The following is a 15,291-nucleotide window of genomic DNA, read 5'->3' as shown; positions in this document are numbered from 1 at the left end:
TCAAGTTGAACTTGTTTTTCCACCCCTGTACAAAGGTAGTTTACAAGATGTACAACGCCAAAGACAAGAAAATATCACAGTAATGTTGTCTTTCCACCCCTGTACATTTCCTAGAAGCGTGGCTGGGGTGGCGATATTTTCATATTATTATTCATTCCTTTACACCTTAAAACTGTGCTCGCAGTGAGGGTCGTTTCCACTGGACCAAGCGTTTCAAAAAGTCCATAACCTATAAGAACATTGAAATGTAATCGACATTGATTAGTCACATCCCAACACCAGTCGGCATGCATGCAAAAAGTTTTGAGCCATTTTCGTTCGTTTCCATGTTTTTAATCAAAATACATTCAAATACATGTATTTGGTACTTGCCTCGTCTGGTTCTTGTAAAGAATAAGATGCACTTGTTTCTTTTGGGAACTTGGAGACGAGTATGCCAAAACCTTGTCCTTTCTCTCTTAATATCTATATATTGACAGGAAAACTTTTAAGCATTAGTCTGCCATTAAACATCTTTCATAGCAATACATAATATATATATAGTTTACAAATATGTATATTTAATATGATCACCAAAAACACGTTGGATACCTTGAATGCATCTTCATCTGTCCGATCATCTCCAATATAAACAGGAAAAACATCCGCACAATTGGCAAATCCTATAAAAAGAAGATTACTTTATTATATATTATAGCTATTAGTGTAAAAAAATTATAAGTGATATATACAAGTGAAAATATATGGAAGCCTTTCTTTTTGGTACTTAATTTTCATGGTTGAAATTAAAACTCACCAAGAGACTCTAACAAAAATTCTAGAGCCTTCCCCTTGTCCCATTTTATGGTAGGACGGATTTCTAGCACCTGTATTATTATGCAAAAACCAAAATATTTATTAATTAAAAGGGATATCGACAGACTAATAATAATTAAGATTTAAGGTCATTATCAGAGCCGTCTCTCATACCTTTCTTCCTTGAGTTAGTCGAAGCTTTGGGTACTCTTTCAGTACTGATCTAACTTGTTGGGCCAGTTCATTCCATTTCTGTATTTTCATGCACTCATTAAGTAAGATGATCATGTACGTAGACAAAACATGTACTAAAAACAACCATGGCAATAGTACTGCTGATTGTGATTGTGACTGTGACTTTTGTAATATATATACCTTTTCCTCGACACGTCGAAAATGAACAGAGACACAGAACTTATTGTGCTCCACTTGAGCCCCCGGAGTTGCTTTAGTTTTCTCCACCAACTGCTTGTAAACCTGAGAATTCATGTTTGAAATGATCAGCTAACTCCTCCTGATTCTGTTCTTTGTAGGGTTGTACCCATATAAATCATATGTGAGATTTGCAAAGAACATAAACCTCGTTAATCATCGGAAGAAATTTACTGGCGGGTTGGAACTGAACAGCACGACCACTACTACCGGCCTGTATATCGTAAAGATGAAAATATAGAAAATTGTTAGAAAAATTCAATCAGCGTCTGCTTTTTCTCCTCATTTGGACAAAAAGTATGGAGAGTATAAGATATCAGAGGAAGTACAAAAATAGCTTCAGCTCACTCACTTTCTTGTATTTGGAGCCTTTTGCCGGTCCTTTAATGTCCATGCCATGGCTTCCGGCATAGTACAACTCCGCTAACCGTACGAAGCTATACACCTACAGTTTATACAACAACAATGCTCTTTAACTCAAAAGCTATCGAATTTATCTTCCGAAGAAGTAATTTAAAGCTAAACAAGCGAAATAGTATGACAAGGAGAACATAAAAGAATCAAACAACTTGAAAAATGTACCTTATCTCTGCACCTCCCACTCACAATGGCAGTGGGAAAACAGTTCGCAAGTTTTCTCACCGTCTTTCTCATCTGAGTTGTACGAAGAAAGAAGACAAAGCTTAATCACTTCTGAAAGTTGTGGGCAGATAAAATTAAGATGAAAGATGAGAAGAACTAACCGCATCAGACATGAAAGCTCGATCCGGGTCGTCGACTATCGGAGAGAGTGTGCCGTCATAGTCCAGAAACATCACTATCTTCTTTCCCTTTGAGGCATCAATGATTTGCTCAAACATGTCCAAGGCCGATGGATGGTGATCCTGTTTTCGAACAACAATTAATACAGCAAAAGTCAGATCCATCATTCTGAAACCTAACAAAACCACCAAATAAAGGGAAAAAAAAAAAAAAAAAACAGCTTTTTCCTTTGAGAAATGTTATGACTCACAATCCAAGAACTCTGGTCATGGTCGGCCAAAGAAGGCGTGGGTCTGATACGGGTAGGAGAACAAGCTCTCATCGAGTCAACCCAAGCACTTGAAATGGAAATGTATCCCCCGGCCGTTGCTGCCGTGAAAATGGACGGTTCCGACATGGCCATAGTAATTGCCAGGTTGACACTAGATTTGGTATCAGAGGCTAGCACATTCTGTTTCGTCATCTTTACAGCTTTTTAAAACTTTTTGGCCAAACCAATACGTTTCTTTCTCTTCCAAAGAGGTGGAAGACCAGAATTAACCAAGACTACGAATACCGAAAACAGAAAAAGCAGATTGGAGAAAAAAATTAAGGATTCTAAAGAGCAAAAACAATTTCAAACCCGGGATAAGAGGAAACCAGAGTACGAGACAGAGTAATGGTTAGGTAATATGAAGTACAGAGCACTCGTGCCTTGAATATGAGTTATAAGCAAAGCAGAAGGAGAGAGCTGAGAAGGAGAGGCACGAACAGAGACAAGTCTGCGTGCAGAAAGCAAAGGCGAAAGGGAGGGAGAGGGCGAAAGTATGGGTGCCAGAGAAACATACCCCCAGCATGGCCCATTTTATAGCTGCGACCGCACACAAACAGACAAGATCGATCGATGGCCTCTCCCAAAAAAAAGAAAAAAAAAAAAAAGAAAAAGAAAATTCTTTAAGTGGGACCCACTCTTAATTATAAATTTATATAAATTTTAAATAGATAAATGAATTTTTATAAAAAATAAATTCCACCTTAAAAAATATAAAAAAAATTATTATGTATTAATAAAATTCATTATAAATAAAAAATTACTATAAAATTTATCTATTTAAAATTTATATTTAACCTTACTCTAATTACACTCACAGAAATTCTGGGAGGTCCACCCGCGTGTTGGGTCCCACGTAGTCTTCCCTCAATTTGTACAAAAAGCAAAAAGCACCGCCGTCTTCTCCCGTCACCTCAACGCACAGAGGAAGTCATTAACAGTCTCTTCTCGTCGGCCAGTTCAGAGAGCTAGCACAAGCAGTAGCAGTCTTCTGTCTTAATTCCTTCCCCCAACCGCACCGCCCCCGCCCCCATGTGGTGTGCATTTGTTTGTTCCTTCACCTAACGTGGGTTTCGGCCACGTGGCGTTCTTCAGCTCTTTGGAGTAATAATCAGATCATTTTCATAATAATTAATATTTAATATTCCCATTTTATATAATTTACATAAATAATCTGAATCATATATAATTACATAAAATAAGTTGGTGCTAATCTCTTGTTATTAGCGTGCCAATTAGGTTTTATTTAGTTACTAAACTTATTATTATAAATTTTTTAAATTTTAATATAAAATATAATAAATAATTTAATTTTTTTAAATTTTAAAATAATAATAATATAAAAAAATATTATAATAATATTTTATCATCTCAACTAAATTTAATTCAACTTAATTCAATTTAAAATATAAGACTTCATTTAAAAATTAAAGTATTAAATTTAACTCAATTCAACTCATATCAATTTATTATTATAATTTTTTTAAATTTTAATATAAAATATAATAAATAATTTAATTTTTTTTAATTTTAAAATAATAATAATATTAAAAAATAATATTTCATCATTACCCACGCGAGTGAGACTTGCCAACTGAATAAAAGGCATCCCTTTGAGTTGGCCAAACCTATACGACCCTACACACATACACACACAGATAGATATATATAGATATTGGATTGAATCTCACTCATCTACCCTATTAACTGCACCCCTAGGAATATAGGATAAGGGATCCTAATTCAAACCAGCTACTTTCAACCTTCAGGGGCCTATGCAGAAGCAATTAATAAGCTCCTGGCTGCCATTTCTATTACTTTTCTCCTGCACGTCCCACCACATCCCAAATCTACTTCCTGTCTACTACTTCTACTACCTACCATTGACTCGAGAACCAATGCTTATAGTTCTCAACTTTTCATGGTGCTGGTTTTTTTTTTTTCCTAAAAATAAAATTGTTACTCATATTATTTGTAGAAAAAATAAACTAAAATATCTATGTCATAATCATTTTAATATTTATTTGATGCAACCCAATTCCTAATTTATAGAAGTTATTAGAGTTGGATTATTCTGTTCAACGCAGGATTTGTAACGAGATTAGATAAAATGAGATGAGATGAGATAAGATGAAATAAAATTAAAATTAAAAAATTAAAAAAATATTATTAAAATATATTTTTTAATATTATTTTTATTTTAAAAGTTAAAAAATTTAAATTATTTATTTTATTTTATATAAAAATTTTAAAAAATTATAATAATAAAATAAAATAAAATAAAATAAAATAAAATAAGATGAAACGAGATGAAATAAAATTTTTTTTAACAAAAACAGACCGCAGAACTTTCAAATCATTTTACTCACCAATCTGACACTCACCCCATGCGGGATAGGAACTTGCTGAGCCATTTTGTCACTTTCTATAGGTTTTAGCTGTTATCCACTGTTCAATGTATCCTGTTTCTTTTTTGTCATTTGGATAATGTTAGTATTTATTAAAAAAAGTGAGAGAGAGAGAGATAATAGCGGTGGGGGAAATGAATGTGAGAACATGACCACGACTCATCAAGAGGTTTTAGACGCTTGCATGCTCAAGATGAATTTACTCTTAATCTAGCTAACTCTTAAGTCCAAGGAAGAAATTTGGATTAAAATTCGAGAGAAAGCAAACCCTAATTTCGTTTGCGCATATGGGAGTAGTAAGCTTTTAGAGCATTATCAATGGTTTACTTAAAGTTTTATCTAAAATAGTTAATTAAAAGTCACTTTATCTTCTTTTTTTTAATTAATAATCTTTTAAATGTACTTTATATCTGTTTATCTATCATTTATTTATATCAATTAAATATTTATTTTTTTAATCTTTCTTTATTCCTTTAACAAAAATGTTATGTAAGAAATATTATTAAAGAAGTAGAAAGTGAAAGAAATAATAACAAAAAGATTTCATATAAATAAATAGTAATACGTATGCAAATGTAGAGAATCGGTGCAACGTAAACGTATTTTATTAAATTATAAAAATTTTATTTATATAAATAAAAATTTAAAATTTACCTTCTAAATTAAATTATACTATATAAATATTTTATTACGTGTGTTATCAACATCAGCTTATAAATAAAATAACTCTTTGTATATTGTTTGCATAAGCTCGACCCCATACTTATTGGGATTGTTATTCTACTAACCAAAAGCTCTCACACACCGTGCATGGGATCCAAGATGGCAAATTGAATGATAGTTTTAGAGATAAAATGCAATAATTTTTCCTTTCAACTTATATAACAATTAATTTTTTTTTTTTCCCCAAAGCAACAAAAGGCAACTTAATTATATATAATAAAGTAGTACTCATGTACAATCGGATCTCTACATTTCCTAACTTCGTCTTAATTAATTAAGGATTTCAAGTACTACTGCCAACTAACAAAAGTAGCACCACTTTCAATACATTAATTGAATAATTCATGTGTTGCTAATTACTTGTATTCTTAATTTACTTTAACGCATTAATTATATTCATTATTCACGTACGTTCTAGATCAACTACGTACATACGCAACTTCCTTATAAGTCCAATGCAGCTCATGAGACTAAAAAATATAGAAAAGCAAACATAATTAATCCCGCAATATGACAAACTTGCATACGTACCAAGAAAGAGATCAGCAACCGATTGAGTACTATTAGCTAGACATGATAAAAAAGACCAATATTCCACGATTTGATCCATACATCTCATGAGATGCTACTTGTCAAATGCAAGAAAAGTTTCGTATTTGAGTGAGAGCGTAACACAGATCACACAGAGACTATGTACAAAAAATTTATGCCAACTTATATGCATTTCACTTTCTTGAAACCTATTTTCCAAACATTCAAAATAAAATTAAAAGAATCTTAGAAAAATTATTTATAACATCAGCGTAAACAAGTAAATATTTTATTTCAAAAGAACAAATTTTATTCGTTCAAGATCAGGATCTCTTATAAAGGTCTAAAAAAAACTTACGCTTTAGCTCGAATTTTGCCACCACTTGACGACATTGATGGTCATGGTGCTGAAGCCATGCTGAAACCCATTTCGAAGGAAAGATCATATCTCATGCCTCACCCTTAATTGTCTTAGCAGAATTGTTTTGGGTAAGAAGTATTTTACTGAATCTAGATTTAAAACTTCAAACTTAATACCGATACTAGCTAGAAGAATTCTAAAAATTGCTAGACAAGTGGATTTTTCTTAATGGAGCGTTGAACATTAGAGACTGGATACCTTGGCTTGATTTATTGGACTGTAAGGATACCCAAAGTGAATGAAAGTTGTAGCAAAAAAATGGATCGATTTAGCGACCATGTTTTTGATGGACACAAGAAAAATGAAAAATGAGATCTTGTGACAGTGAAATGGAATAAATGGAGAGAGAGAGAGAACGAAATGAGAGAGTTACAAAAGAAATAAAATTTTTATTTTTTGTTTTTTGTATTTGACTGTGCTTCTTCAACTCATGCAATGCTTAATAAGAACGTCTTATATATACAGATCGCTAGTTCGTTCTTTTAAAATATAATCAAATCGATCGATCATTCAATTGTTATTTTTCATTTTTTTCTCTTGACGATCGGATCATCAAATTGAAACTTAAATGGTTGGAGAATTTTGATTATATTAATCTATATAAATACGCACGGTCAAAATTATCAAGTCAAGGACTTATATATTCACTACAAGTATTTGTGATCAGTTAATTCTAACGAAATGATTATTTATAGTTAAAATGAGTATATTTTTATTACAAATAATATTTTCGTCATAATTAAATGGTCATAAAAACTCATTTTTCTTGTAATAATTATAATTTTTTTTTTAAGAAAGAAAGTATTTCATTCATACAAGATGACAATTACAAATAGAATTTTCAGTTATAAAATGGTTAATTATTGGCTGTTCATTTTATTTTATTTTTAAAATTTATCGAATGATAAAGAATCCAAAAAAGCATATTCAAATACAATATTATTAGATTATTAATTTATTAGCATCTGGTTCTTCATTTTTTTTCTCACGGCCACTTAAAAATGATTCTTCTACATTCGTTTTTTTTACCGTTCTTCAAGTTGGACAAAATGCTATAATGATTGTTGATATTACGATATATGAGAGAATTAATTATTTTAATTTTTAAATAATAATAATATTTTATTATTTTAACTTAATTTAATTTAATATTTAAATACAGTCTAAATGAAATTAATACAAATATAAAAAATGATAATGAATTAAATAATTGATCGAAAGTGAAAAGCAAAAAGAATTGGAATATACTAAACCGTTCCCGTAACTCGATGGCCGTCTATCCAACAAGAAACAACCACGAACCCCTAAACATCAGAACTGTCCTAGGTATGTAGGGTCGACATCTCGACACCACACGTGTGCCATGGCATATATAGGATATCCCACCTTTTAATTTTTTTCCTTTTTCACAAGGTACTAATTATGAACTGAGTACACGTGGTGCATTTTCTGCAAACCACATGGTGATGCGTGGGTCCAGATGTGGCCCACGTGTGCTGTGAACAGGTCATTAAGTTGAATGGTCGGTGGATTCGGGAATAAGCACACAATGACCGACACATTGGGTAGTGTGGGCAGGGATAGACTAAGGTTATATTTAAATATTAAAATAAGTTAAGTTGAGATGAAAAAATATTATTAAAATATTATTTTTTAATATTATTATTTTAAAATTTAAAAAAATTAAATTATTTATTATATTTTATATTAAAATTTAAAAAAATTACAATAATAAGTTGATATAAGCTGATAATCTAAACGAAGCCTAACCATTCATTTATAATTTATACATAATTTTAAATATAATAATATTTTTTATTATATTTAAACGAATCAAATTAAAAGTAAAAGTTAAAATTAAATTTAAAATAATATTATTTTATTATATAATTGTAATACAAATTATTATGTAGCAGTAATTTATCATTTTCCTTTAATATTTGGTGAGTTAATGATGCTGTTGTAGCATATATAGGAGTTTCCAATAAAAACTTCATTTCATTGTTTGTTTGAGTTTTATTATTGGAGTGTCGATATTTTATTTATATCCTTATTAAGACTAATGTAGGTAGGGACGAGTACGATGGTAGATGACGCATATCGTGTGACGTATTCTTGTAATGCGCAAAGAAATATTTTCGATTAATTTCCATCCAAGATGGATTTTTTCAATAGGTGTAATAGGATTGACAAATAAAATGAGATATAAAATTTTTATCTTATCTCATTATTATAATTTTTTTAAATTTTTATATAAAATATAATAAATAATTTAATTTTTTAAAATATTTATTCAATTTTTTTAAATTTTAAAATAATAATAATAATATTTTAAATTTTCATCTAAAATTAAAAATTCACGCACTATCCAAATATTAATGACGTGTTGTGGTTAGGATGGTTTCACTTTTCGTTTCCATTACTTTCTGTGGCACTACTCATGTTGCAGTAGTAGCTCTAGTACTACTGTGCTCAAATCTGATTGCATTATTGGGCCAATATATCTAATATTTTAATTCAATCTAACGTTAACCACAACTTTTTAGTTCTATATTCATAACTTATTTATAAAAAACGAAAAGAAAAAGATTGCCAAAGCAACCACCTGCCAAAAAAACACATCCCATATTGGAAAAAGGTCATCGATGGGTTTTTTTTTTTTTTTTAAATGGAGTAGGCTTTTTATTGCAGAGTTTTTCATTAGAGTAAATTCAATTCATTTAAATATCTAAGCGTAATTTGAATGGACACAAAACTATTCTCAATCCACCAATGTTTACCATCAAAAGACAAAGCCATCTTGGCTAACAAATGAGTCATCCCATTCCCTTTACTATACACAAAATTTATATCCCAATCTGGTCTCACTTTATCGACCTATTCATTTGACCATGCCAAGTCTAATTTTCCTCTGCACATTAGACTATACCTTGATTACCACCTACGCATCACCTTCCAAGACAACTTTGCTAAACCCCAGCTCAGAACAGAAATAATTCATTGCAACCCAGAAAACATTACATTCTACTGTGACTGATAGCCCCATTCCCCATATATGATCACACATAGTAGCCAAGATCTCACCATCATTGTCTCTAATGATAACTCTAATACCAGTGTTCTGGTTTTTGGAATCCAAAGCTACATCAAAGTTTTCTTTATCATAACCACTCTCAGGTTTCTGCCATGGTTGAGATGTTCTTCCAATTCCCAACTATGGCTCCTATCCTCTCCTTTTCATCTAAGCTAGTTGGAACTCATTTAAACTAAAGCAGGTAAACCCAAGTACTTATCATAGCTTTCACAAAAAAATGGACCTTGCTTCATAAATAATTAAGTCCCTAGTAGCAGGAGTTGTATATCTACTTAAAAAAACTGAAGTTTTATGCCTATTGAGAGCTTGACTTGAGGCTTTTTCATATACTGCTAAGATAGATTGTAAATGTTTCCATTCTGTCTGTTTAGATTTGCAGAAGATCACACTAATAGCTAATTGTGCTCACACATTTCATTATCAGTGTGATCAATTTTTCCTCAAATTCCATCTTGCTCACGATTGCCTCCGAATAAGCCCACTATATTCTATCATAGGCCTTTGATATATCGAATGTGGCACTTGCAGTCCTACAATATATAATAGTTAGGAGTAATGCTACACACCATATGCACCCTCATCCCACTTTCATCCTATATATTATATAATAGTGATTGTAGAGAATGTCAATATCAATATTAAATATGAGAAATAGGCCATATATTATGTCTATTTATCTCTTAAATGCGAAAAATGTTAGGGACAATATGTCATAAAGAGTCTAGATCCGATATATAGTGCTTGTGCATTGCTAGGGATTAGGGTTCCCAAGTTAAAAATGTACTATAATTTTAGTTTAATAGAGTTTTATATTGGTTAAGCTTTGAGCTCACTGGCAATAGGATTGAATTCCCTAGAATTTCTATTCGAACTCTAAAACTTAAAGTATGAGAGAGATAAACGTATGAAGTGATCTTTCTATCCAAACTCTAAGGTAGCAATATTAAATGCGCGCATAGTAAATATTCTACCATGACTCATTTCATGACATAATATCTCTCTTCCACTTGAGTTTAAATAAAAAAACTCTAAGAGATTTGAATCTCAAACAATGTTAATTAGGGATGGCAATATGTGACATGACTTGTGAACTCAACACGAATAAGATACGAAATTAGCGGGTTTGAGTTTGATGTTAATGAGTTCGGGTAAAAACGAGTTGACCCGTTAAGACACGATTTATAAACAGGTCAATAACGGGTCAACTCCCTTAATACGAAATCAATCCATTATGATCTGTTTAGATTTTTACTCACAATCACAATTTTATTATTGTTGGATTGTAATATTTATACTTCTCAACATGCTCATATTTTTATTATTGAGATTGTAATTCTGAACTTATACTTATATTTATTAATATTGAGATTCTAATATTGATTTTATTATATGTTAAAATTTAAAAAATATTGATATTTTTTGTTAGTGGCTAATCTAATTATTTTTTTATATATATTGTGACTACTTATAAATATGATTTTAACTTCTGCGTGAAATTATATTGATAAGATTAAATGGATTAGTTCAACCCATTTACACAAAACAGATTGAAATGAATCATGTGGTGTTGTTCAATTTCTAATTAATTATTAAATGTGCCAAAAAGAATGACATGATACAACCTGTTATTTAAATGAGTCGTGTTAGGATTTGAAAATTTGACACGTTTAGCTTAATGGGTTGGGTCCGGGTTGATCCATAGAGTCAAATATCTATGACTTGATATGACACCAATACAACCCCTGAACACGAATTGCCACCCCTAACATAGATGACTGTTCTCTTGATAGGGATTGGAAGTGGCATAAATGATTGGAACTAAGAAGTCCTTGTATTGTGGGGTAGCCATTATGTCTTATAGTCTAAATTGGAACAACTCATATAATTTGCCCACTTGAGCTTTAAACTCTCAACTACTCCTTCAATCTACTACCAAGTGCAAGTGGCAAACTTTATTGGCGGCCAATGTATACGACGTGCCCGCCACTTAACAACAACTAGAGGTTCTCTACGACCAAGTTTTTGATACCCTTGTAAGGGCATTGAATTGATCAGGTTTATTGTATAACCTAAATCAATTGAGATATATGAAACGAAATTTAGAGGACAAATTCACTACAACAAATTTGGCATTTTTCCCACAAATATGTTTTTTAAGACAAACCATGGTGGAAAATACTTGGCTGATCACACCAAGTCCGTATGTGGAAAATGATTGGACTTGTTGCACTGAAATGGCGACCGACGAATGAAATTTTTTTGATATACTAATGTCCTAGTAGCTAGGTAAAAAATGTTTACTATTAGCTAATACAGTTAACTACATGATTTTTTCAAGTAATTATAAGCCATTAATATTTGTGGATGAAGAAGCTTTGCTTCTAGATTTTAGAGAGATGAATTGGAGAAATTTATAACAGTATGGAATTGTTTTTAGTAATGTGTCTAGAACCAAAAGTATGTATACATGATGTAGTTAGGCACAAAGATTTGTTATGAACATTCTGAAGGCCATGTAGGCTTCCCTCCTGTAGTACTTCCCTATTTGTAAACATTGCAAGTGTATTTCCATGGCCATGATTGATTGGTTAACCCAATGGAAACTAAGCTGCGTAAAACTAGATGTTTTATCTGCCTTTTTTATGGATGTTTGCTATTTCTTGGAAAATAATTTTTTCCTTCCAAAATTGATCATGGCAACAACAGTAATCCACTACCTCATTTCATGGGAAAAAGTCTTATTTTCCACGAGACCAATGCAGATCATGTATTATTTGCGGCCAAATATATATGATTTCTCCGCCGAGTTGATCATGGGTAAATGTGCTTTTTTTCCCACGAGTTAATTTTTTGGTGGAAAAAACTCCTTATGTCACCAATAATATGCCACGAGGCTCCCACCATAGAATTTGGTGAGAAAAGTGTTTTCTCCACTAGGGTCATATCTTTTCCGACCACTATACCTCTCGAAAAAAAGTAGTATTTGTTGTAGTGAGATCAGGCCTTTGAACCGAAAGTGCTTCTCAAATTGCAATTGATAGATAATTGCATCTCAAAATGTCTTTGTGCAATCGTGGGACAGGATCAGAGTGTTTGTTGGTGGTCAAAATGGCAAGCAGTAAAGTATCGTGTCATGTTATGTTCATAATTATGGTGAGTTTCCTTTGTGTGGCTTAAGAAGATCAATTTTAAGAAACCATTCTCAATATATAATTTTTCAAATACAAGATTATAATTATTCGATCTCCCCGAACATACTAACTCATGACATAAATATCTTGACAAAAAACTCTAGAAAAAGAATCGAGATCTCGTAGAAGATAAAATTATTTCCCCTAATACAAGTGATATGATGATCTTGTTCTCTATAGTTAGCATAAGAACCTTTAAATAGACTAGGAAACAATTAGAATTCTTGTAGAAGTCGAAATCCTTGTTACGAAAAGTTTTTTGCATGGCAAGTTTTTTCACCAAATCATTTGAAAATTGATGGGTCAGGGCACACCATAGGGTCGCATAATATCTGTACCAAGCAAATTAATCTAATTGGGTAAAGTAGATTAGGACAGTATGTTAAAAACTTAACCATTGATCCAAAATTCCTAAAACCGTTGGATACTAGTTTGGTTAAACCTTTAATTTTTAAGATCATAACATTCCATCATGTTTCCAAATTTGACGTTCACGGCGGCCCACTCTATCACCACTGACCCGGTGGTAGTCCTTTCTCTTTTGGCAGTTTCACTCATCTATCAGTATTTAATGACTTAATACTATGCCTATAAATAGTACCAATGCATTTTAATCCAGCCTTTAGGTTGCCCCCTTCGTGACTTAAACTTGCGATCATGTGGTCTCTACTCTAATACCAATTGTTAAAAATCTAATCATTGATCCAAAAGTTCTGAAACTGTTAGATACTAATTTGGTTAAACATTTAATCTTCGTATCATAACACAATACCTCATTAAAAGGGATATATACAAATTGGTTACTCATGTCAACTAATTATTTAAGTTGTTCTCATGGATGAATGTAAAGCTAGCTCAAGGCTTAACCAAGCAATTAAAGTGGTCAGGTCTTTTTACCATTTTAGGACAATTAAATATTAATACAAAAGTAGGATTTCATGAAGGTACTGAATCCAATAGACCCCGTCACCCTTAACATTAATTAAGACAAGTCATTGCAAAGAAAAATAACAAATTTATAATTCTTTTATAACTATTTTACAACTCTATTTGAAATAATGGACTAGTACTGTAGTACTTATATAAAATTGAAATTATTTTTAATAAAATTACAGAATTATAATTGTTTATTGTAAAATAAATTATAAAATAATTATAGGTGTATCATTACTTCGGACTAACGAAGAAAAAGAGCTAATAACAAACCAACTGATCACCTGTAGTACTGGGGCAGTCAAGATATTCCAATATTTACATAATTAGAGTCCATGAGAAGGTCAAGAAAACAAAATAGAATTAATTCATAGATTTACACATATGGACAGGAATTATTCACCAAGAATAGGCCTGGCAGCTGATGATCATGAAATGAGTACTCGTAAAAAAGGTCTCAATATTATCGACCATGCATGCATATGGCTGAATATAACCTGGTCAAAAGAAAATTATGAGGAATAGGGATAGATCTTATGCTCTATGCATATCTCTCTCATCAAAGCCTTAATTAGTTGGTTGAATGAATTCTAAACTTCAATCGATTAACTAGTACGTGTTAGAATTAGATTGGGTTCTTTTATTCTTCCTAATGGAAGTTGCATGGAAGCTGGTGTTTTGATCAAGTGTACGTAGGTCAAAATCTTGTTAAATAAGAGGTTTCATTGCCAAGTTGATTGATTCCAGCACATGATCAATGACAAACATAGCATAAATCGCAAAGAAGCCATCTTCTATATATATGTTGGAGTAATTTTTTTAAATTAATGCATTATAATAATGAAAAGTGTCTAGGCAGCATTAATTTCTAGACACTCATGGCTAAGCATTACTAATCAATTAACAATGGATATTTCAATCCCATGTTTAAGAAAACTATTTATTTATTGTCAGTAATTTTTTATTTATTAAAATAATTATTTTCTACCAAAATAAATCTATTCTCATCGTAAATAATTATTTTCGTCAAATAACTCCTCACAATTTTTTTTTTTGCAGTAACAGTGCAGTTCATAAACCTACATTTGATTTAACTCTCTTTTTTGTGCGTATATTCACACATAACGGGCTATATATAAATGACTATTTGTGATAAGTTACAATTTAAGATGAAAATGACTATGATTTGCAATGAGAATTGACTTATTTTACTAAAAAAAAAGAAAAATGCTAGGGAGCCGAATTTGGGAGATCCATATTTTTGCCCCATTTATTTTTTTTAATTTTTTTTATTTAGTGATTAAGAAAATATTTTTTTAATAATATTATGATTTTTTTTTAAAGTGTTAAAAAATAATATGAAAAAAAGAACCAAAAGATAGGAAAAAGAAAATTAAAAAAATCAATCGGGCAAAAACATGGAGAACCCAAAACGGGCTCCGTAGCATTACTCTATAAAAAAAAATTATTACTTTTTTAAAAAATGACTCACTACAAATAAACGGTATCAAATATTTATTTATTAACTGCGGTGGATGCTTTATGTGAATATATAGCTTACCAAATTGGAAACGGAATCCTTAAAAAAGTAAAAATAATGTTGACGGGATGGGTCACTTATCGGGCATCTTATTATAATTTGTAGTATGTCCCCTAAATATATACACTCCACTATTTATTTTGTCATCACA

General features: G+C 31.2%; 1 protein-coding gene across 1 annotated transcript; it reads right to left on the bottom strand.

Annotated features, from left to right (window-relative positions):
• LOC121251448 (probable trehalose-phosphate phosphatase H) lies at positions 1 to 2,793 on the bottom strand. The gene is made up of 11 exons (XM_041150710.1): positions 2,240 to 2,793; positions 1,971 to 2,111; positions 1,810 to 1,881; positions 1,580 to 1,672; positions 1,376 to 1,441; positions 1,171 to 1,272; positions 970 to 1,047; positions 797 to 866; positions 592 to 662; positions 373 to 465; positions 1 to 229 (listed from the first exon to the last, which is right to left on the bottom strand). Exons 1-11 carry the CDS (start codon positions 2,450 to 2,452, stop codon positions 167 to 169), a joined length of 1,062 nt encoding a protein of 353 aa, XP_041006644.1. The 5' UTR covers positions 2,453 to 2,793; the 3' UTR covers positions 1 to 166.
• Positions 2,794 to 15,291: the final 12,498 nt, after the last annotated feature.

Source organism: Juglans microcarpa x Juglans regia, chromosome 2S, assembly GCF_004785595.1.
Source record: "Juglans microcarpa x Juglans regia isolate MS1-56 chromosome 2S, Jm3101_v1.0, whole genome shotgun sequence".
NCBI classification, from domain to species: domain Eukaryota; kingdom Viridiplantae; phylum Streptophyta; class Magnoliopsida; order Fagales; family Juglandaceae; genus Juglans; species Juglans microcarpa x Juglans regia.
The sequence above is the reverse complement of the archived record's forward strand: the minus strand, read 5'-3'. Positions and strand labels throughout refer to the sequence as shown.